Genomic DNA, 21,064 nt, shown 5'->3' on the forward strand with positions numbered 1-21,064 from the left:
CAGAACCCCCAAAGGAGTCCAGAACCCCCAAAACTGCCCCAGACACCTTCACCCAGCCCAGGCAGCTGCAGCGCCCCAGAGAGAGCCAGAACCCCCAAAGGAGCCCCCCAAAGGAAACCAGAACCCCCAAACCCAAACGGCCCCATCCACCTTCACCCAGCCCAGGCAGCTGCAGTGCCCCAGAGAGAGCCAGAACCCGCAAAGGAGCCCCCCAAAAGGAACCCAGAACCCCCAAAACTGCCCCATCCACCTTCACCCAGCCCAGGCAGCTGCAGTGCCCCCAGAGCACAGCCAGAACCCCCAAAGGAATCCCTTAAAGGAAACCAGAACCCCCAAAACTGCCCCATCCACCTTCACCCAGCCCGGGCAGCTGCAGTGCCCCAGAGCAGAACCAGAACCCCCAAAGGAGCCCCCCAAAGGAACCCAGAACCCCCAAACCCAAACTGCCCCATCCACCTTTACCCAGCCCGGGCAGCTGCAGCACCCCCAGAGCACAGCCAGAACCCCCAAAGGAACCCAGAACCCCCAAACCCAAACTGCCCCGTCCACCTTCACCCAGGACCCCGCACAAGGTGGGCATTTGGGATTTCAGTACGAAATCCACCGTGGTCACTGCTCGGCCTCAGCGACTTCACAGCAGCACAAAGCCCACCCCAAAAGCCTGGCAGCGTTCTCCACTGCAGGGAGAAAACCCAAAGACCCAAATGGCAGAGGATGCTTTCTCCAGAGCCAGCCCTGAGGGTGAAACGAAGCCCCCGGGGAGCGGGTTCCGCCCTAAATCCCAATTTTCTCCTCCAGATGGGAGGTGCACGAGTTCAGCTGCTGCGGCTCACGTCAGCAGCTGGAACAGCCTGCGAGGACCCACGCAAGGCCGGCCTGCGAGGACGCTGCTGACGGCAGCCCAGCAGGGCAGGGTGGCAGCAGCAGAACAGCTCCGAGCCACCAATCAGCCCCCAAATTTGGGGCTGCCACTCAAGTCGGTGCCCGTTTTGGCACTCACCTCCCATTTCTGAGGGCTCTGGGAGAGCAAGTTATCACTTGCAGCCCTTCTGCACGATCAAGGTGGTGACAGAAGGTGTTTTTGTTTTAAAGCACCCCAAAACCAGACATGTTTTCAAGGTCTGAGGTGGTTTAAGGCTGGGATTTCGGGAGTGGCAATAGCTGGGTGAGCAGCACAGAGCCACACTTGCAGAGGGAGGGAAGTGAGAGGATGGATGGTGCCACTTGTCCCTGCTCCTGCCACCACCCCCAGAGCCCCCCGGGGCAGGGGGACCATCCCTGCACAGCCTGGCCCCTCTTTAGTGGCCCAAAAGTGGGGCCAGGCCCTGTCTGAGCTGCTCCGCTCCCCGAACATTCCCAAGTGCATTTCTGCCCTGCTGACGGGTTAAAAATAGAAACCATCAGTATTATTGTCCTGCAAGCAAATATAGAAAGATCACATCCTCCCTGCTGGAAAACGACACAGCAGGGACCTCTCCGAGCCCAGCCACGGGGAGAGCTCTATTTCGGGATGGGGAACTTGGGAAGTTTGAACAGAATCCTGAAATTCATGATGTTGGCTCACTGCAGCGTTAAAGATCTATGGAAAACTCTTCTTCCCCCTGCTCTCCCGGGTTTTGTTCGGGATTTGGGCTTGAGGAGGGTGCTCAGGCTTGCACGGCGCTCCCCGCGCTGCCCCAGCGCTGCCCTCGCACTTGGGAACGGCCCCGATCCAGTTTGGGAGCTGTCTCATCACCCCCGTCCCCGCCAGCGCTTCCCGGCTCCCAGGGAGGCGCTGCAGCAGGAAAATCCCATCCCTGCCCTGCTTCCCAAAGTCCCCGCAGCCGGCACAGCCCCGCTCCAAAGGCAGCTCGCAGGGTTCCCCAGAAAGGGAAGAGCCAGCCCTGACCCCAGGGCAGGAGACGCCCTGAGCCTCCCTGACCCCTTCTTTGCTCCCTTCACCCTTTCCTAGCACTGACCCCTTCCCTTCTCCCATCCCATTCCCTTCTCCCATCTCTTTTCCCTGTTCCCATCCCCTTTCCCTGTTCTGATCCCTTTCCTTGCTCCCTTTCCCTTCTCCCATCTCTTTTCCCTGTTCCTATCCCTTTTCCCTACTCCCATCCCCTTTCCCTGCTCGCTTCCCTGCTCCCATCTCTTTTCCCTGCCCCAATCCCCTTTTTCTGCTCCCTTTCCCTTCTCCCATCTCTATTCCCTGTTCCCCCATCCCTTTTCCCTACTACCATCCCCTTTCCTTGCTCCCTTTCCCTACTCCCATCCCTTTTCCCTGCTCCCTTTCCCTTCTCCCATCCCCCTTCTCTGCTCCCATCCCTTCTCTGCTCCTTTTCCCTGCTCCCATCCCTTTCCCTGCTGGCTCCGGAGGGAGGGAGGGAGGGGGCCCTCATCCTGAACCTCGTTTTTTTGGAAAAGGAAGATTTCTACGCAATCCCGGCCTTTCCTTTCCTTTCCTTTCCGTGTTTGCGCTGAGCTCCCACCCAGCTGGGACCCGGCTCCAGATCCAACCTTGTTCCTCAGCAAATCCCCGGGGAGGGGAGAGGAATGCGGCAGGGTCACATCCAGCTGCTGCAAAGGGAGGGGGAACCCAAACCAAGCCGGCTCCAAACCCCAAAACTGACCCCAAAACTCCCCCACAGCACCCCAGGGACGGCTCCCAAACCAAACCTGCAGGCCTGGGAGGAGCTGGGGTGCACAGGTCACCCCGCCACCCCAAAATCTTCCCTCACAAGGATGTGGGGCAGGGAATGCTCAGAGCAGAGCTCACTGCACCCCCTCCCCTCCTCCCCACAACAAAACCCACGCCCAGAACCAGAAGTGGTCAGGAAAAACCCGGCAGTGCCTCCACAACAATTCCAGGCAGCTCCATCCCCAGGAGGAGCCGGCTCTGCCCTCGTCCCCCCTCCAGCAGAGCCCCTCGTGATCCCAGCCAGGTGCCCTGGGCCATTCCCTCATCCCGTTCCGTGCACATCCCAGCTGGCATTTCAGCCCCCAGCCAGCGCCAGATTTCTCTCTGCTGAGCCAATGCACTTGGAAATACATGACGACTTCAGCAGATTAATTGGAAACACAGCCTGGGTGTTGCAATCCCAGGAATGACTCCAATTTCAGGAACAAATGTTTTCATAGAATCACAGAATCATAGAATATTCTGAGTGGGAAGGGACCCACAAGGATCATCCAGTCCAAGCCCTGGCCCTGCACAAACAGACCAAAAATCCCACCCTGTGCATCCCTGGGAGCATTTTCCAAATGCCCCTTGAGAATCTGGCATAACTTCACCAGCTTGCTGAACATTTCCAGCTAAACTGGGACAGACTCCTCTCACACCTGGGATTATTCTTTTAGTGTGGCGTGCTCCAATTAAAAACCTTCTCAAGAAGATTTAAGGCACACCACGGAATGGGAGGCAAGAACAACTTCAGTTTGCTTTGCAAATCTTTTAAAACCTCGCTGGTTTTGAGCATCCCAGGGCTCCTCTCTGCAAAACCAGACCCAAACTCTTCCCCCAAGATCCTGAAAATCCCTCAGGGCTGGGAGATGGATGAGGGGTGGAGACCAATCCTGTGCTTCCATATTTTCCACCCCTCCACAGAAAAACCTTTCCCCTTCAGCATCACTCAACCTTGCTGTTTGCTGCCAACCCCTGCAGCCACTCCCACCCTTCAGAGGCTGAACCTGGTGATTTTGGAGATCTTTTCCCACCTTAACAATTCCACGATTCTCCCCTTGCTGCCAAGAACTGGAAAGCCCTCTTGTGATGGGCAGCTGTGCACCGAAGCTCAGGGTGATAAGGGAAGGAGAAAAGCTGGTCTATCCACCCTGAGAGCCTGGCAGGGAGCTCTGCTTTGCCATCCCACTGCCAGGGCTCCTGCAACCCAACAAAAATATCCTGTGTAGGGTGTGGAAGGGGCTGCTGGAGGGGAAAATGGGGAGCCCAAGCTCAGCTCTGAGGGTTGGAATGGCTGCAGAGCTTGGCAGCAAACAGGGACGGGCATAGAAAGGGCTGAGTGATGCTGAAACCCCTGCAAGGGGAGAGGTTTTGCTGTGGAGGGGTGGAAAATATGGAAGCACAGGAATGGGAACCTTCCTCCACCTTCCTCCATTGTCATTCCTCTCCCAGTCCTGGTGGGTTTTTGGGATTTTGGGTGGTGACACCAAAGAGGGGGATCCAGAGGGAGGGATGGGCTCTGGAGAGGCTGTGGCTGCTCCTCAAGGCATGGACAGTGAATCCCTGCCTGGGTGAATTCCTGCCTGGGTGAATCCCTGCCTTGGAGGGCTCTGGAGCGAGGAGCACAGCCCCTGCCTTGCAGGCCCCCATGGAGGCCACGATTGCAGCGAGATAAATCCAAATCCCATTTGAATGTTCCCAGAGCAATCAGCTCCCACAGCCCGGCTCCCGGAGCTGCACCTCCTCTCTCTCCAGCTGTTTGGCTGCTCCTCTCAGCCCAGCCCTGCCAGAGCTGGAGCCCGAGCCAGCAGCAGCACAGGCTGCACAAACCCTCCCTCCCTGGAGCCTCCCCTGCCCCATTCAGGCTCAAATCCACCGACCCAGCCCCAAACCCAATTCCCTGCTCGGCCTTTGCCTCATGGAGCTCTTTTTGTCCTGCACGAAAGCCACAATTCCCAGCCAGACCTTTGGGGTGGGATTCCTCCTCCCTGCCATGAAGTCAACCTAAGTCAGAGTGTTCCTGCTGTTAATTTGGGTCATCTGACAAAACAAAAACCACCGGGTTTTGTGGTGAGATGTCACTCTGGGAGCTTTGCTCATCTCACTGATCTTTCTTTGGGGTGTCCCCATGACTGGGAGATCCATGGGATCCAAAAAGATCCCAGCATGGGGATGGGAACGGCTGCCCTGAGCTGGCCTGTGGGGTCAGGCTGGCTGGACAGTGGGAGAGCTCCGGCCAAGCCTCATCCCTCATTCCCAGGGTCAGGAATGTGCAAGAGCTGCTGCAGGGGGATGACCACAGAAGCCACGTGGACAGAGGGAATGTGGGGAGGCTCTGCAAGGATCTCTGCACGCCAGGAGACCCAGGAGGAGCAGGGAGGACGCGGGGATCCGTGCAGATCCAGCACACGCCCCAGCTCCACAAATCCTTCTGCAAGTTTCTCTGTCCCACCTCCAGATGTGCCAGCGCCCCGTCCTACACCCTGCGCCCCTCCCAGGCACACCCTGCACCCTCTGGGCTCTCCTGGCACCGCGTCCCAGACACGTCTGTGAGGGGCTGGGCTGTGCTGGAGCCGATGTCCCCCCATGCCAGCACCCAATTCCTCATCCCAGTCCCCACTGCAGACCCAGCCCAGCCCCAGCTGGGACAGAACCTCCACCCAAGCACAATGCTGTGACTAAAGCAGGCTGACACCCCGAGAATGCAGCTCTGACAGCAAGGTCCCACCAAGGCAAAAACAATCCAAACCCTCCCAGTTCCCTGCTCGCTCTCAGGGCTTCGTCATCGGCACTGATAGAGATCCACAGCTCGCAGCACAAACAGGGAGGCGGCCAAGGAACCCGCAGGAGCAGCAACCGAGACTCGTGGAGCCCTGGCCAGGGCCAGAGGCAGCTGCAGATGCTGCTCCAGGGACTCCTGGGCTGTGATTTGACACGAGCCCTGATCAGATGTGGCGTCACCGGGATGGTTTCACGCAAGAGGGACGAGGCCAACGCACAAAGCACAGCTCAGCCCTGCCTGCAGCAGCTCCTGCTCTGCCAGAGGAGCCCAGGCATTGAGTGTGCTCTGCCTTCAACCAGCCTGGGCTCCACCATCACCTCTACCTGCCAGGCAGGGCCCCCTTCCTGCAGCTTTTTCAGCCTTTCTCAAGTGGGGAGTGCAGCGCTGACACTGCACTAAGAACATCAAAGTCACCGCTCCTCACTCCCACCCGATGTCCCATTTCCTCACTCCCACCTGGTGCTTTTGGCACCACCCAAAAGCACAGACTCAGCAGAAGTTCAGTCCTGCAGGGATTTTGGAGGTGTCCCAGGTGCCCTGTGTCCCTACAGGAGCTCTGTGTCCCTAAGGTGCTGTGTCCCTACAGGAGCTAGGTGTCCCTAAGGTGCTCCACATCCCTGCAGGTGCCCCGTGTCCCTGCATAACCCCAACTCCAAGGAACCAGCCTGGTTTAGGAGCTGACCCTCAATGCCTTAACCCCATCTCCAAGGAACCAGGGTGGTTTAGGATCTCACCCTCCATGCCACAGCCCCATCTCCCTCCCTCTCCTCCCCCACGGCCCCAGGTCCTTTGCTCACACGGTTCCTGCAATTCCTGGCCCTCGGCGGCTTCGAGGCTTCCGCCACCATCTGGGCTCCATTTAGGGGAGCTGATGTTTTTCACAGGGCTGTAATCTAAACTTTGGGATTGAGTTTACATCTCACATACCAGCGTCTCACCGCCGGGCCTGGTGGCTGCCAGCCCTGTGCCGGCGGCCCCGGGCACCTGGGAACGGTGCAGGGATCCCAAACCAGGGATCCCAAACCCACAAACCCGCAGGGATCCAGCCAGGCACTGACCCTGCCAGTGGGTGAGAGCTGTGGGAGCCCAAGGAGCTGGGAATGAGCTCAGCTTGCCCTGGGAGGCTGCGATGGGAGACAAAGTCCCACAGCAGCGTCATCCATCAATGGGAGACAAAACCTCACATCATCCAAAGCCCCACAGCAGTGTCATCCAAAGCCCCACATCAGTGGGGGACAAAGCCCCACATCAGTGTCACCCAAAGCCCCACATCATCAGGGGACAAAGTCTCCCATCAGTGTTATCCAAAGCCCCACAGCAGCATCACCCAAAGCCCCACAGCAGTGTCAGCCAAAGCCCCACAGCAGTGTTATCCATCCCAGCTGCAGGAAATTCCCCAGCCCGGGCAGCCTGAGATGGGAGCACAGGAATGAGAAGCAATTTGGGAGCAGGGATGCAGAGCAGCAGGTCCAGCCCTGCTCATGCTCCAAGCCCAGGGTGACAGATCCACCTCAGGGCCAGCCCTCAGGTGACAATTGGCACCCCCAAATCCCTGCCAGAGTCCCCCATGCCCTCCCCAGCCTTCCTCCACCCTCCTCTCTGGCTGCAAGGTGGGCAGAGCCGCAGGCAGTGTCCAGAGGCAGCCAAGGTGGCTCGATCCCAGCCATCCACGAGGCTCAGCCAAACCCAAAAAATAATGTTTTCATACTTTGACTTTTCAGGCAGGATTTAGTCATTTGTGGACACGAGGCCTTGGCAGGGCCGCGCTGCCTCTGCTCACCTACCCCAGCCCGCGGCTGTTTACGGCGGCAGAGCCTCGGAAGGAGAAGGAAAATTGGTGTTTAATCCAGGTGAATTATTCCTGCTCGCTTTATGGAGCCTGCAGCTCCATAAAGGGGGAAGGGGGCATTCAGCATCCCTGCACAGCCAGGGATGGATTTACCACAGGAGATGAGGCATCACAACACAGCCCACCCCACAGCTCCACAAACGCTGCCTGGACAAACCCAGCAGGACTTTTGCCCACCTAATGGCTAAAAAATGAGTTAAGGGCAGAGGAGCCAGGCCCTGGCTGGGCACACTGGTGGTAAAAGGCAGAGAGCTGCTCTGCCATAGAGAAAAGCAGGTTCCACCCCAGCCTGGTGGGGCTGCGCAGGCTCTGTTTGCTCAGCCTGGCATGGGGCACTCTGGGCTGCCAGGGGTGATGGATCCAGGGGATCCAGGCCCCTGCTGGCTGCCAGGGCATCCCTCAGGAACCCTCCGTGCCCAGGCTCCAACACGAGCTCCTCACCTTGGTGTCAGATCCAAACTTCCCCGGCACGAGCCCAAGGCTTTATCTGCCTTTGTGCCCTCCCTCCTCCCATGTTTGTTATTAAACATTTGTTACTTGTTATTAAACTACGGCCACTTATCTGCAAATCCGGCCTCTGAAACCAGCAAAGCCACGCCACTGAGTGCCACGCTGTGTCCCACAGCCCGGGGGAAGCCAGGAACTCATCCCCACACACCCTGTCTGCCCTCAAAGCTCATCCACCACCAGGATCCCACCACGATCAAGATCTCACCAGGATGAGGATCCCACAATGAAGATCCCACCACAACCAAGATCCTGCCACCATGAGGATCCCACCACGACCAAGATCCCACCATGACCAAGATCCTGCCACGACCAAGATCTCACCACAACCAAGATCCTACAATGAAGATCTCACCATGACATGGATCCCACAACCACAAGGATTCCACCAGGATGAGGATCCCACCATGATCAGGATCTCACCACGACCAGGATTCCACCAGGATGAAGATCCCACAATGAAGGTCCCACCATGACATGGATCCCACCATCACAAGGATCCCACCACAACATGGATCCCACTATGATGTGGAGCCCACCACAACCAAGATCCCACCATCACAAGGATCCCACCATGACACTTCCGCATTTTCACCCAGTGACCAAACCATCCAAAGCATCCACGAGGCTGAGACAGCCAAGTGGAGCAAGTCCTCCTGGAAAAGGAGCCATTCCAGAGTGGAGCTTCCCAACCAAGCATGGGATGGAGACAGGAGGGATTTGCTGGGGCAGCCCTGGGATCAGCAGCACAAACCCATGAGGCTGGCCAGTGGCAGGAGGAGCTTTCTGAGGAGCTCCGTGCCCTCCAGGCACTGCAGCAGGAGCTGCACAGCTGTCCCGACTGGGAAGGACAGATAAGGCTCAAATGATTCATTCAGTGCAAACCTTTATTTGCTCTTGCTTACCCAGAGGAGCCAGCAGCTGCTAGCGCCAAACTGGGCCGGCTCCCAAGCGCAGACAAAGGCCTGCAAAAATGGCTTTAAGGAGGAACTGACTGCTCAAAAAAGCAATCCTAGAAGAGGGAGTTAGAAAGAGGGAGCGCAGCGCGGCGCAGGAGGAAGAGGAAGCCAGAGAGCACCTAAAAATAAATGTTAAAAAAAGCAGCGAGGCGCAGGACAAAGGCCCGGGGCACACGTGACCGCTCCCCGCAGCGCAGGCAGGATGCGAGCTCGGAACACAACACTCCCTCCCCAGCAACCCCACGTACAGAGCCCCGAGCACCTCCCAGCCCGGCCAAAGCCACCACGGCACCTTTCCCACCCTCAAAAGGGCTTTTTTCTCGGTGCCATGAATCCCCCCAAGGGCAGGATGCTGGCTGTGCCCCAAGATGGGCATGACCCGCGCCGGGGTGGAAATGCATCAAACGCAGGAGAGTTTGAAAGTGTTAAAGGAATTGAAAGGAAGTCTGGAAAATGAGGTTCCTCCCAAGGAGCACCTTCAAAACCAGCCAAAGTCCTGTGGAAGCACAACTCCTGCATGCCCCCAGGCAGTGCCTTCACCAGATCTGAGCAGAGCTGGTGGGGCACACTCTGAAACAGCCAGAAAATGCAGCTGACAGAGGGGCCAGAAAATGCAGCTGACAGAGGAGCCTGTCCTGTGCCTGCTGCTGCAGCTGGGACTGATGCTCTGGCTCCTCTCCTGTGGCTCCAAGGCTGCAGAATGACCTGAGATGGGGCATCAACCCCCAGTGCCCTGAGCCTGCCCTGCTGGTGCCCACCAGACACTGGAGAGCTCCACCCCAGGCCCAGGAGCGAACCCAGCCCTGTTCTCCATCCCTGAGCATCCCTCAGGATGCTCCCTTCACACTTCCCCCAGCCCCACCAGGGCTCACGGCCGTGCAGGGAAGGAACAAACAGCCAGCGACGAGAGAGGCACTTACAGGACGGGCTGAACATCACCAGCGCGGTGCAGATCTCCAAGCCTGAGAACATCCAGCGAGTTCCGCTGCCGGGAAGCCGCAGCTCCGCATCCCACGTTCACTTCTGCTTCATCCCTGCCGCCCAGCCCATCCTCAGCAGCGGGGAGAGCGTCTGAGCCGTGCCGAGCTGGGTCAGACGCAGCTGGGGCGGTGGAGGAGCCTCTCAGAACTGACTCATCCCGTCCCAGAGCGGCTCCTCAGTGCATGCCCAGCCAGCCGGGGTCCCTCAGAGCTGCCCAGCCGGGCTGTGCCCACGCTGTCCCCTCAAAGCCACCCTGGGACAGGGCCAGGATCCCTGCATGGCACTGCCTGCTGCTCCTCACGCCGCGCTCCCTGAGCTCATGACTGAGCAACGCCGGCGAGCCAAGAATAGAGAGCTTGAAGTGAAACCTCCCGGGATTGGCAGCTATTTCGGGCGGCTCGGCCGCCGGGGCTGCGTGACATAAGAGGATATAAAAGAGGAAACTCTGCACAACAACTCTCACCTCGCCGAGACAGAGCCGGGTCGCGGCAGGTAGGGCTGATGGGAGCGCCCTTAGGGGAAGCCATCACTGTGACAGCCCCCAGCCCCAAGGGGCAGCACTGGGACCCCTTTGGGGCCGTCCCCAACCCCAAAGCCCCCCGAGCATCCCCAGGGCTGAGCCCGGAGGGAAGTGCAGATCTGCAGCCCAGCGTGGCCGCGGCTTCTCCGCAATGGAATGAGGCCAAACCCCAGCACAAACCACCCCGAGCCCAGGCTGCTGCCACAGGTTCAGCCTGCCCAGGCACCTCCATGGAGCAGGAATTGCAGAGGTGCTGCTGTGGCCAAAGGAGCTCAAAGGGAGCTGACAGGACTGAGGCACCCCGAGCACCCCCAAAGCCCAAATCCCAAAGCCCAGATCCCAAATCTCAAAGCCCAGATCCCAAATCCCAAAGCCCAGATCCCAAATCCCAAACCCCAAATCCCAGATCCCAAACCCCAAAGCCCAGATCCCAAAGCCCAAATCCCAAAGCCCAAATCTCAAATCCCAAATCCCAGATCCCAGCTCTGCCCAAGCAGCCCCTCAAGCTCCTGGCTCAGCTCACCCCTGGAAGGAAAGGCTGGGATTGCACCCAGCCACCAGATGTGGGGTGGAAAGATCTGGTCCTGGTTAACAACCAGCAACCAGATTAATGCAGGGAAATTTCAATGGCGATTCTGGGAGATCTCTGCACTCTTAGATACCGGGAAAACAAACACACAAGCTGCAGTTTGCGCAGATCAAACCCAGCACCTGAAACCAGTCCCTGCCAGTTCACAGAGTGTCCATCCCTCGTGATGCCCCTGTGCTCTGCCAGCTCACTCACATCCCAGAAATGTGCTTTTTCCTGGGCTTTTGTCAGGAGTAAGTCACCAGCACAGAGTCTACAGTGCTAATTAGGAAGAAATTCTTCCCTGGGAAGGTGGGCAGGCCCTGGCACAGGGTGCCCAGAGAAGCTGTGGGTGCCCCTGGATCCCTGGCAGTGCCCAAGCCAGGTTGGACATTGGGGTTTGGACACTCTGGGATAGGGGAAGGTGTCCCTGCCATGGCAGGGGTGGCATTGGATGAGCTTTAAGGCACCTCCCACCCTAAACCACCCCACAATTCTATGAAATAGCTGAATTCCCCAAACAGTCTGTTCTAAAAACACCCTCCAAAACTCACCCAGGGCACGAGGGGGAACAGGGCACCTCTGCTTCCATCCCTCACCCCGACAGCGACAGCCAATTCAGGCCTTCCAGTTAAACCCAGCTCCCAAAGGCTGCATAACCACCACGAGGCACAGACCTGCTGAACGTGCAGCTCCATTGTCCCAGCACTGCTGTCCCCGTGGCAGCAGGCGACAGGGCCCTGACAATGCCAGGGACTGTCCCTTGGCATGGGGACCCGGCACTCTGTGCCCATCCTGGGAGATGGAAATGCCATTTTGTTCCTCTGATGTGAGAAACAAAATATGGATTAGTTCTATATTGCACACAGAACTAAAATATTAGTTCTATATTGTTGTATAAAGACATGGAAGCCAACGGTATAAAGTGTCATTGCTAACGTCCTTTAAAATTGACTTTTCTAATCTCTTAACTACATTAGCAACATAAGCAGAACCTGGGATTAAATTAAGAGGTTGTGGAAAGAGCTGAAAAGCCTGAACTACAGCAGCAAGCTCAACAATTTGAGGAGATTCTTCTATTATTTGAACATTAGCATTAGTTTTTTTGGTTCAACCAAGTTACAACTGATTTGTGACTTTTGCCAGAGCAAAAGTGAAGACGGTTATTGCGCTTAAAGGTTCTTAACTTAGGTTTCTCTCTAAAACTCAATTTTCATGGCAATAATTTGTGAGTTGGGTAATGAACAGAACACCTGGGAAGTCAAACAATGCATTCTGCAAATCGTCAGAATTTTGTATTGCACCCCCAGGCTACAAATGAGAGTTATCATCAGTGCATCGAGCCCTGAGCAAACCTGGGGAATTTACATGAGCCTTGAAGTTCAGGAAAGCATAAAGGAGGGAAGAATTTGAGAGAGCGATCCTGGCTTTGTCTCCAGCAGTGCGAGGAAGTTCTCCACATTTTCTGTGCTGCCCAAGGCTCCCCTTACGCAACAGCAGCTGACGAAAAAGCAGCCTCAGCATCAGCAGCTCCCCTCCCTCTGTGGGAGATCCTCCTTCCATGGGAGATCCTCCTTCCATGGGAGATCCTCCCTCTGTGAGAGATCCTCCTTCTGTAAGAGATCCTCCCTCTGTGAGATCCTCCTTCTGCAAGAGATCCTCCTCCCATGAGAGATCCTCCTTCTCTAAGAGATTCTCCTGTCATGGGAGATCCTCCTTCTCTAAGAGATTCTCCTGTCATGGGAGATCTTCCTTCCAGGGAGATCCTCCTTCTGTAAGAGATGCTCTCTCCATGAGAGATCCTCCTTCCAGGGTAGATCCTCCATCTATGGCAGATCCTCCTTCCATGAGAGATCCTCCTTTCACAAGAGATGCTCCTTCTGTGGGAGATCCTCCCTCCATGGGAAATCCTCCTTCCATGGCAGATTCTCCTTCTGTAAGAGATTCTCCTTCCCTGGGAGATCCTCCTGTCATGGGTGATCCTCCCTCTGTAAGAGATCCTCTCTCTAGGGGAAATCCTCCTTCCATGAGAGACTCTCCTTCTGTGGGAGATCCTCCCTCTGTAAGAGATTCTCCTTCCATGACAGATTCTCCCTCTGTAAGAGATCCTTCTCCCATGGGAGATCGTCCCTCCATGAGAGATCCTCCTTCTGTAAGAGCTCCTCTCTCTAGGGGAAATCCTCATCCCATGAGAGATTCTCCTTCCATGAGAGATCCTTCTTCTGTAAGAGATCCTCCTCCCATGGCAGATCCTCCTCCCATGGCAGATCCTCCTTCCATGACAGATCCTCCCTCCCTGGAGGCTCAAGAGCATCCCCAGCACCCCATCCTGACCCCTTCCTGCAGCACCAGGGAGCTGCTCCTCCCAGGAGAACTGCCCGGCTCTGGGGCACTTCCAGGGCTGCAGGACGCTCCAGAGGCTCCTTGGACACGCTGTGATCTTTCAGAGCAGCACATGACCCCCTGAAACAGGGGAGGACCCAGGGAAGCACTGGGAGGATGCTCTGGACCAGCACCACTGCCAGGTTCACCCCACACACGTTAAAATTCAATCCATGAGGAGAAACGAGGCTCTCCTGGTGATCAGTGTGAGCCCCCCCCTGTTCCTGCACCTCTGTCCTGTTCCCTGCCTTTGGTGCCACCCTCCAGCACGGGGCACAGCGTGCCCAGCTCAGCAGGGTTTGTTTGGCCCTGCTGGGAGCCGTGTTTTGATCCAGCTCTGCAATGCAGCCCTGTGGAGGAGCCAATTCTCCCTCTGGCACCGTTCCTGCTCCTGGACACCAACAGCTCACGGGACAAACCCTGATGGATGCGGGTGTCAGGGGGGTTTGTAATTGAGCTGAGGGGCAGGGCAGCCCAGGAAAATCCCACCAACACCATCCTAATTGTCCTTCCAACAACTATACACCACATCTGGCCTTGAGAATGAAGTTTTAGGTGGAGGAAATCAGCAAAGCTGGGCTGGATGAGTGCAGGGATCACAAAGAAACCCAAACCAGGGCTGGATGTGTGCAGGGATTACAAACGAACCCAAACCAGGGCTGGATGTGTGCAGGGATCACAAACGAATCCAAAGCTGGGCTGGGTGAGTGCAGGGATCACAAACAAACCCAAAGCTGGGCTGGATGTGTGCAGGGATCACAAATGAACCCAAAGCTGGGCTGGATGTGTGCAGGGATCAGATGCGAGGCCACTGCCCCACTCCAGCCCCTCTGTGGGGCCGGGACCTCCATGCAGACCCACCCTTGGGGTGTCCCCTCCCTGCTGGGGCCTCCCTGGGTGACAGCGTGGCGCTGACTCAAGGCTCTTTCCTCAGCATCCTCAGATGTTGCCCAAGAGGCAGCGCACGGTGACAGGGACAGTGTGACAAGGACAATGACAGGGATGGTGACAGTGACAGTGACCCAGGAACACTGACAGTGACACAGGGACAGCAACAGGGACAGTGACAGACACACAGTGACAGTGACAGAGACGCAGGGACGGGGACAGTGTGACAAGGACAATGACAGGGATGGTGACAGTGACAGTGACACAGGAACAGCGACAGGGACAGTGACAGACACACAGTGACAGTGACAGACACACAGGGACAGGGACAGTGTGACAAGGACAGTGACAGGGATGGTGGTGACAGTGACACAGGGACAGTGACAGGGACAGTGACAGACACACAGTGACAGTGACAGGGACACAGGGACAGGGACAGTGTGAAAAGGACAGTGACAGGGATGGTGACAGTGACACAGGGACAGTGACAGACACACAGTGACAGTGACAGGGACACAGGGACAGTGTGACAAGGACAGTGACAGGGATGGTGGTGACAGTGACACAGGGACAGTGACGGACACACAGTGACAGTGACAGGGACACAGGGACAGTGTGACAAGGACAATGATAGGGATGGTGACAGTGACACAGGGACAGTGACAGACACACAGTGACAGGGACAGTGTGACAAGGACAATGACAGGGATGGTGACACAGTGACAGGGACGTGTGGCACCCCCAGCTCTGCCACCTCAGCGACGCTGAGCCACCTCCACGCTGAGCCTGGGAAAGCTCCAAACTCACTCCAACGGGCACTCGGGCTCTGTTGGCTGTTTATAGAGTGACAGGAGGCTGGGACAGTGCCACCCAGTGCCACCCGGCCTCCTGGCTCTGCCCAAGCTCCAAGGCAAGCGGCCGGACCCGGAATTCGGCACATTCATTCAGAGTTAGCAAGTGCTGCTATATCGGGAAGGCGGGCAGCTCCAGGGCAAGACAGAGCTCTCCAGGACACAGAAAGAAAACAAATCCCTCGCCTGCAGTCTGCTCCTAAACTTCCTTGGCTGGGCTTAACGAGACCCGGGTTTTTGTGCTGAAAAGCGAACGTTTACCCGCCCTGCACACCCCTGAACTCTGGCCACCCCTCGGAAGCTTCGTGGCTCCATCACATCAAACAACAAACATGCCAATTCAGACCTTCCCCGAGTGACAGAATTGTCCCCAACAAACCCTGCCCGTCGGGAAGGGCACCTGGAGCAGAGCAGCCGGTCCAAGCAGGGGAACGTGGGGTGACCAGAAATGAACCCCGTGTGTGAGGGCACCAACAAAGGCAGGAAAACATCGGGGGCTGCTCCCAGCAAAGCTCCCCGAGGTGTTTTAGGGCACTCAGAGCCGCAGAGCAGCACCGGCAGTGCCAGGCAGGAGCTCGCAGGGGATGCCCCAGCCGGGCACCCACTCGGGACGGGCAGGACACGCTGCTGTGGCCCTGTGTCCCCTCCCCGGCTCGGCAGCGACACCCGAGTCAGCAGAGAAGCTGTTAATGGGGAGCCGGCAGAGCCTGAACGGGACGGATGCATTCCTGCCCTGGGGGAGCATAGCAAGGGGATGAGGCAGCCACGGCAGCTCCAGCTCCGGGACTGACTCACCTCCCTCCTGAGCTGTCCCGGAGAGCAGCGACGGCGCTGGATGGAGATCAAAAGGCAATAAATCACATCAGAACAACTCAGGTCTGATGTCTGAACCAGAGATGGAAGAGGAGATTCGCCACCTCCCCTGCTGCAGTCGGGCAGCGGGGCACAAGGAGCTGCCTGCTTTCGGAGCCTTGCCAACACACTTGTTTGTTTTTTCCCCTCCTCAAGGTCCCAGCTGTTAAACCCATGATTGCAGGATTTCCCAGACTCGCTGAAAAAGCACGTATGCCATTGTGTCCCACTGCTGGAACAGGAAAAAGCCTGAAAATCCGAGCCACGGACTCCAAACACACAAGGTCTCCTTACAACTGACGTTTTCAAGCCTCATTTTTCTTTCAACAGTTTCTAAATGGTTCTGAGTTTTGCAGCGCTGCCTTTCAGCTTCCCCAGAATTGTTCCCACCCCAGTGTCCCATGGTGGGGGAACTTTTTGGCATCAAACATCCCAAAGCCATTGATGTGGACACTCACACCCCCAGAGCCTCCAGAGGCTTTGAGCCACCAGCCTCCAGCCCCTGATGGAAGCTGGGTCCCGACTCCAATCCCCATCCAGCCAAATGTGAACACAGAAGCCAGGACCAGCCATTTGTGCTCCAGCCACCCAAATTCCCCATCTCAACTCAAATTCAGGCCCCCAGTCACAGGAGGATGTGGAGTTTCTCCCTTTGCTACTCCACAGTGTCGCACTGAAACGCCCCTGCCAGCTCAGAGCAGCCCAGCAGAGCAGCCAGCACCCAGCCAAAGCCTCTCCCTGCCCCGGGGAGGTTCCCAATGAAGCCATTTAATAACTGCAGGAAAAGACACGCTCGCCTGCGCCTGTCCACGCTCAGCTCCATCCCTGAGCCGCAGGATGGGACTCACTGTGGGACCAGCCCTGCCACTGGCACCTGGCCCTGCCCAAAGGACACACCTGAAGGCTTCAGGACCCCGCTCAGGACAGGTGTCACCGCCCCACACGCTCCCTGCTGAGCTTCCAGCCCCACTGCCAGAGCCTCTGCTGCCATTTTCGTGCTCCCACTTCCTGCTCGCATCAGGCAGAGAGTAGGAAGTGCTGAAATCCTCCGACCCTCTCTGCAGACCAGGAAGCGCCTGAGGTCCCCTGAGAAAGGCTGAGATTTCAGGCTGGAAGCCTCTGCAAACATCTGCTCAGAGGCTGCATCCGGACCCTCGGAGCGGGGCCCACACTCCCCATCCTCCTCATCCTCCCGGGGCCCTGTCTGCTGGAACAAACCCGGGCCGGGACCGCTCGCAGCTCATCCTGTCTGAGAGCACCACGGCAGAATCCAAACCCTGCGGCCACTCGCTGCCCTCCCTGTGCCTGAGTGACACCTCCTCCCTCCTGGCCCAGCGTGTCCAGCACATCCCACACCTCCTCCCAGCATCCCATTACTCAGCAAAGCCTCAGAGCACAGATAACACCTTTACCGTGGAGAAAAGTGTGGGCAGCTGCTTTCTGGGAGCCCAGGGATTGCCAGCACCGGGCAAACCTTGGATGGCTCACAGATCTGTGGGCTGCACTGGCTCGTGGCTCTGCCAGGCGGCTCCGGGGTATTTGAGGCAGCCACAGCTCTTTTCCCAGCGCACATCCTTTTCCCACAAGGTATTTGGAGAGAGGGAGGTGCCCTTGCAGCAAATGCAGCAAATGCAAGCCCAGCATTGCTGCTGCTCCTCTGCCCTCGCACTCCGTGCAGGCACCGCCGGCCCTTCCGAAGGGAAAGGCAACCGGATCAGCACAAAAACATTCCAGCAAACCACAGGCTCGGCTCTGCCACATCTGAGCACTTGCTCTCCAAGGCAGCCGCGGGTCCGCGGGACTCGTGAGCCCGAGCTCCCTCCCTCACTCCAGGCTGAGCCCCGCAGCCGCACGCACGCACTCCAGGGGACACCGCCTGCATCAGCCGCTCAGCGGGTCGCCATCCCCCGAAGCTTCCCCCGGCACCGGCACAGCACCCCCGGTCCCTGTGACAGCCCTAACCAGAGCTGTCCCTCGGTACGGGGTCACCGCCACCGCAGCGAGCCCCGGCTGGAGCTGCACACCCCGGGCAGGCACTGCCGGGACCGGGCACCCCCGGGATGGGCGCTCCCCGTCCAGCCCACCCCGCTCCAGGAGCCCGCCAGCCCCGGGGGCTGCGGGAGCAGGGGGCGAAACACCTGGGGAGGGGGCGAGCGGAGCGGGGAACGGAGCCGAGCCGGGACCCCAAAACCCCCGGGGGTGACAGACCCGGGACTGCCACCGCGGTGTCCCCTTGTCCCGGTATCCCGGTGTCCCCTCATCCCGGTGTCCCGGTGCGTACCTTGTGCTGGCGGCGGGGCCGAGGCGATGCCGGAGCGTCCTTGGGCGGGGGCGGCCCCGGCCGGGCCGCGCGGGGACTCCGCGGGCTACGGCTCCACCTGCGCCGCCGCTCCGGAACCGGGCGGGCGGAGCGGGGCGGCCCCGGCGGGAGCTGCGGGCGGTGCCGCTCCGCCCCCGGGACGGGACGGGCCGGGACCGGACGGGCCGGGGGCGGGCGGCGCGTTCCGGGTCGGAGCTCCGCGACACGAGGGACCGGGAGCGGCGACTTCCAGCGGCTGGAGAGACCCGGGCAGCGGGAATCGCTGGGTGCCAAACTTTGCCCCGAGCCCGTCCATCCCGGGTGGTGGCGGTGCTGGGAGAGGGGCGGCAGAACCTGAGCCGGGGGAGAGCTCCGGGCACCGAGCTGGAGCTGAGCGTTTCCACCGGGCACCTGCCCGTTCCAGGTGTCCCGCTCCCTGCCCGGGCTCCTCATCGCCCGGGGGCCGGGACGGGGCAGCTCCCACTGCACCGGGGCGAGCGGGGGTGAACCGGGGGCAGGAAAGAGAGAGCATCCCGTGGGATGCACTGAGAACAGGACACTGGGAACATCACTGGGATGAGCAGAGCACAGAAGAGAGGGAACATCCCGTGGAATGAGCTGAGCAAGGACAGGCAGGAGCATCACCACACAGTGACCAAGGGAGCTGAACACCACAAAGAAACAAACGGAACCAAGTCCAGAGCCAAGGAGGGAGGTGCCTGTGCTCACGGGCTTCAAATCCTGCCCAAAAGCCCAACGAGACCCCGAGGTTCCCTCGCTGCCAGCGGGGCAGCAGCTCCTCAGCGAGGGAACAGCTGCTTTTCCAGGAACTCCAAAGCACGGGGGGATTCTCCAACCACGGAGTCACACTTCTCCTTTCCAAGGAAGAAATCATTTCAGACTCTGAGCAAAGCCCTGCCCTGGGGTGAGGAGCCCTGCTCAGCTGCAGCCCCGCAGTCTCCGGGGTCAGTGGGTGCAGTGAGGCAGCACCGAAACACGGGTGGGCAGGGATGTGCTTTTGCTGAGTTATTTTGCTCGCTTTTGTGATACCAAAACAGCTCTGGGAAGTTACACATCGAGCTCACGGGCCGGCACATTCGTAACCCTGCTTACAGAGTGGTTATTTTCGGCACCTGCTGAAGCTGGGAGGTTTCAGGGTGCATCTCACCCACCTCCAAGGCTTTCTCTTTCACTTTAATTCATGTCTGTTCTCTTCAAGGCCAGCCTTTCCTTCCCTTTCATTTCCAAAGCCTCGCTGATCCACAATGAAACCTCACATGAGGAGAGGCCCAGCCCTCAAACAGCACCGGGCAGTTCAGTCCAGAGCAGTGACAGCAGCTTGTTATAAATAATTCAGAATTACCGAGGTTACGCTTAATGCCTCTCTGATTTGGGAAATAGCACCAGAAGTCTCAGCCCTGGTCCCTGCAGAGCCCCAGCAACACCTAAATTGCCCTGACAAGGTTTTTGTGACTAACAGCTCATTCCGAGACCCGTCAATAACTTCACAACTAAGTCCCAGCGGGCCCCGCTCTGCATAAATTTGCATATTACTGAGTGGAGCCAACCAGAGGTGAGTGTTGGGGACCATTCCATGAACAGCAGCTGGAGGAGGAGATTCAACCTCCCCACCGAGCTCTTTCTGCTCTCCAGTGCCCTGAATTCCCTCAAATTCATCATTCCAAAGGCTCAAACTCATCAGGAAGGACAAGCTGGGCTCAGCCAGCCCCAGAATTCCTGCAGATCATTCAATTCTGGTGCAGAATCATGGAAAAGAACCATGGAACAGCCTGAGTGGGAAGGGAGACACATGGATCATCGAGTCCAAGCTCTGTCTCTGCACAGGGCACCCCCAAAAACCACACCACAACCCATGGGAATGTACCCCAGCACAGCCTGGAGGAAACCTGTGGTTTTCCCCTACAAATTAACAGATCAGATTTGGGATGGGCTGGAAAACCAGAGTTTTCCTGGTCCCTGTATTCAGCTTTGAAATCTGTGAATTTTTCCCAATCCCATTTTGAAATAGAAGCAGTAGGAGGAGGAGCAGCTTCTCCCACCAATCCCAGTGAAATCCCATTCAAAAATTCTGTGAACACCAAGAGCCAAACCTGCCCCCAAGAGCAAACAGATCCCACCGAGACCTTCCTCCATGAGGATGAGGAGCTCGGGCTGAATTACCGGGGAATTTCAGCAGCCCTTGGGGGGCAATGGAGATCATCCAGCCGAGATTATTTTGGAAGCACAGCCGGTATTTTTAGCCTGGAAAAGGAGGCACCGCTTCCCTTTCTGCAGTCCCTCCTCCCTCCCCGGCCAGGCGGGGCTCTGCCGTGCCAGGCAGGGGATATTGCAGAACCCGCTGCCGGTTGGGAAAGAGAAGAAAGAAAGGAAGAAAGAAAGGACGGGGTTATTTTGATCCGTGGAGATGGATGAGCTTCACCCCCGCGCGTTGTGCAACCCTCCGACCGTCGGCGGGGCAGACAAAGGCGCTCCAGGCTGCCCGGGCTCGTCCCCAGGGCAAACAGGGGGGCTCAGCCCTGGTGCAAGGGGTGGGCAAGGGTCAGGAGAAGGCCTGGGGCTGCCAGGAGGGGGAAATGGGTGGAAAATGGGAGAAAATGGGTGGAAAATGGGAGAAAATGGGTGGGAAATGGGAGAAAAGCCACCTAAGGCTTTTCTCTGCTTTGCTCTGCTCCCGAGCCATGCAGAGAGCTGGAAAAGGCAAGGACGAGGCTGGGGATGTCTGCAGGGCTGGCCTGGCCTCCCAAAGGGCAGGATATGGCACAAGGATGTGCCAGGGAATGACCCAGGCACGGGGGGCACGGGCAGCCCTGTGCCCAGCAGCTCTCCCAGCACTCATCCCCCATCCAGGAGCCTCTCAGGGACCCCCAGAGGGGGGAAGTTTGGGGAGCTGCAGCCAGAGAGCTCCTGGAATGGAGCTGGCCCACCTGGAGCCCTGGGAACAGG

At 58.1% G+C, this 21,064-nt stretch overlaps 1 protein-coding gene across 22 annotated transcripts in view; it reads right to left on the minus strand.

Moving 5' to 3' along the window:
• HDAC7 (histone deacetylase 7) overlaps positions 1-21,064 on the minus strand; it is an 80,236-nt gene that overhangs the window by 42,631 nt on the left and 16,541 nt on the right. For 18 of the 22 annotated variants that reach the window (XM_074530735.1, XM_074530729.1, XM_074530728.1 and 15 more), the window contains exon 1: positions 9,680-10,184. The exons of 2 other annotated variants lie outside the window; for them this stretch is intronic. In XM_074530735.1, coding sequence (XP_074386836.1) covers positions 9,680-9,731 — 52 coding nt within the window. In that variant the 5' untranslated portion in view covers positions 9,732-10,184. Of the gene's footprint in view, positions 1-9,679; positions 10,185-18,082; positions 18,238-21,064 lie in introns of those variants that run through there. 2 more of the 22 variants (XM_074530746.1, XM_074530748.1) reach the window with 2 other exon arrangements.

This window comes from Zonotrichia albicollis, chromosome 33 (genome assembly GCF_047830755.1).
Source record: "Zonotrichia albicollis isolate bZonAlb1 chromosome 33, bZonAlb1.hap1, whole genome shotgun sequence".
NCBI classification, from domain to species: Eukaryota; Metazoa; Chordata; class Aves; order Passeriformes; family Passerellidae; genus Zonotrichia; species Zonotrichia albicollis.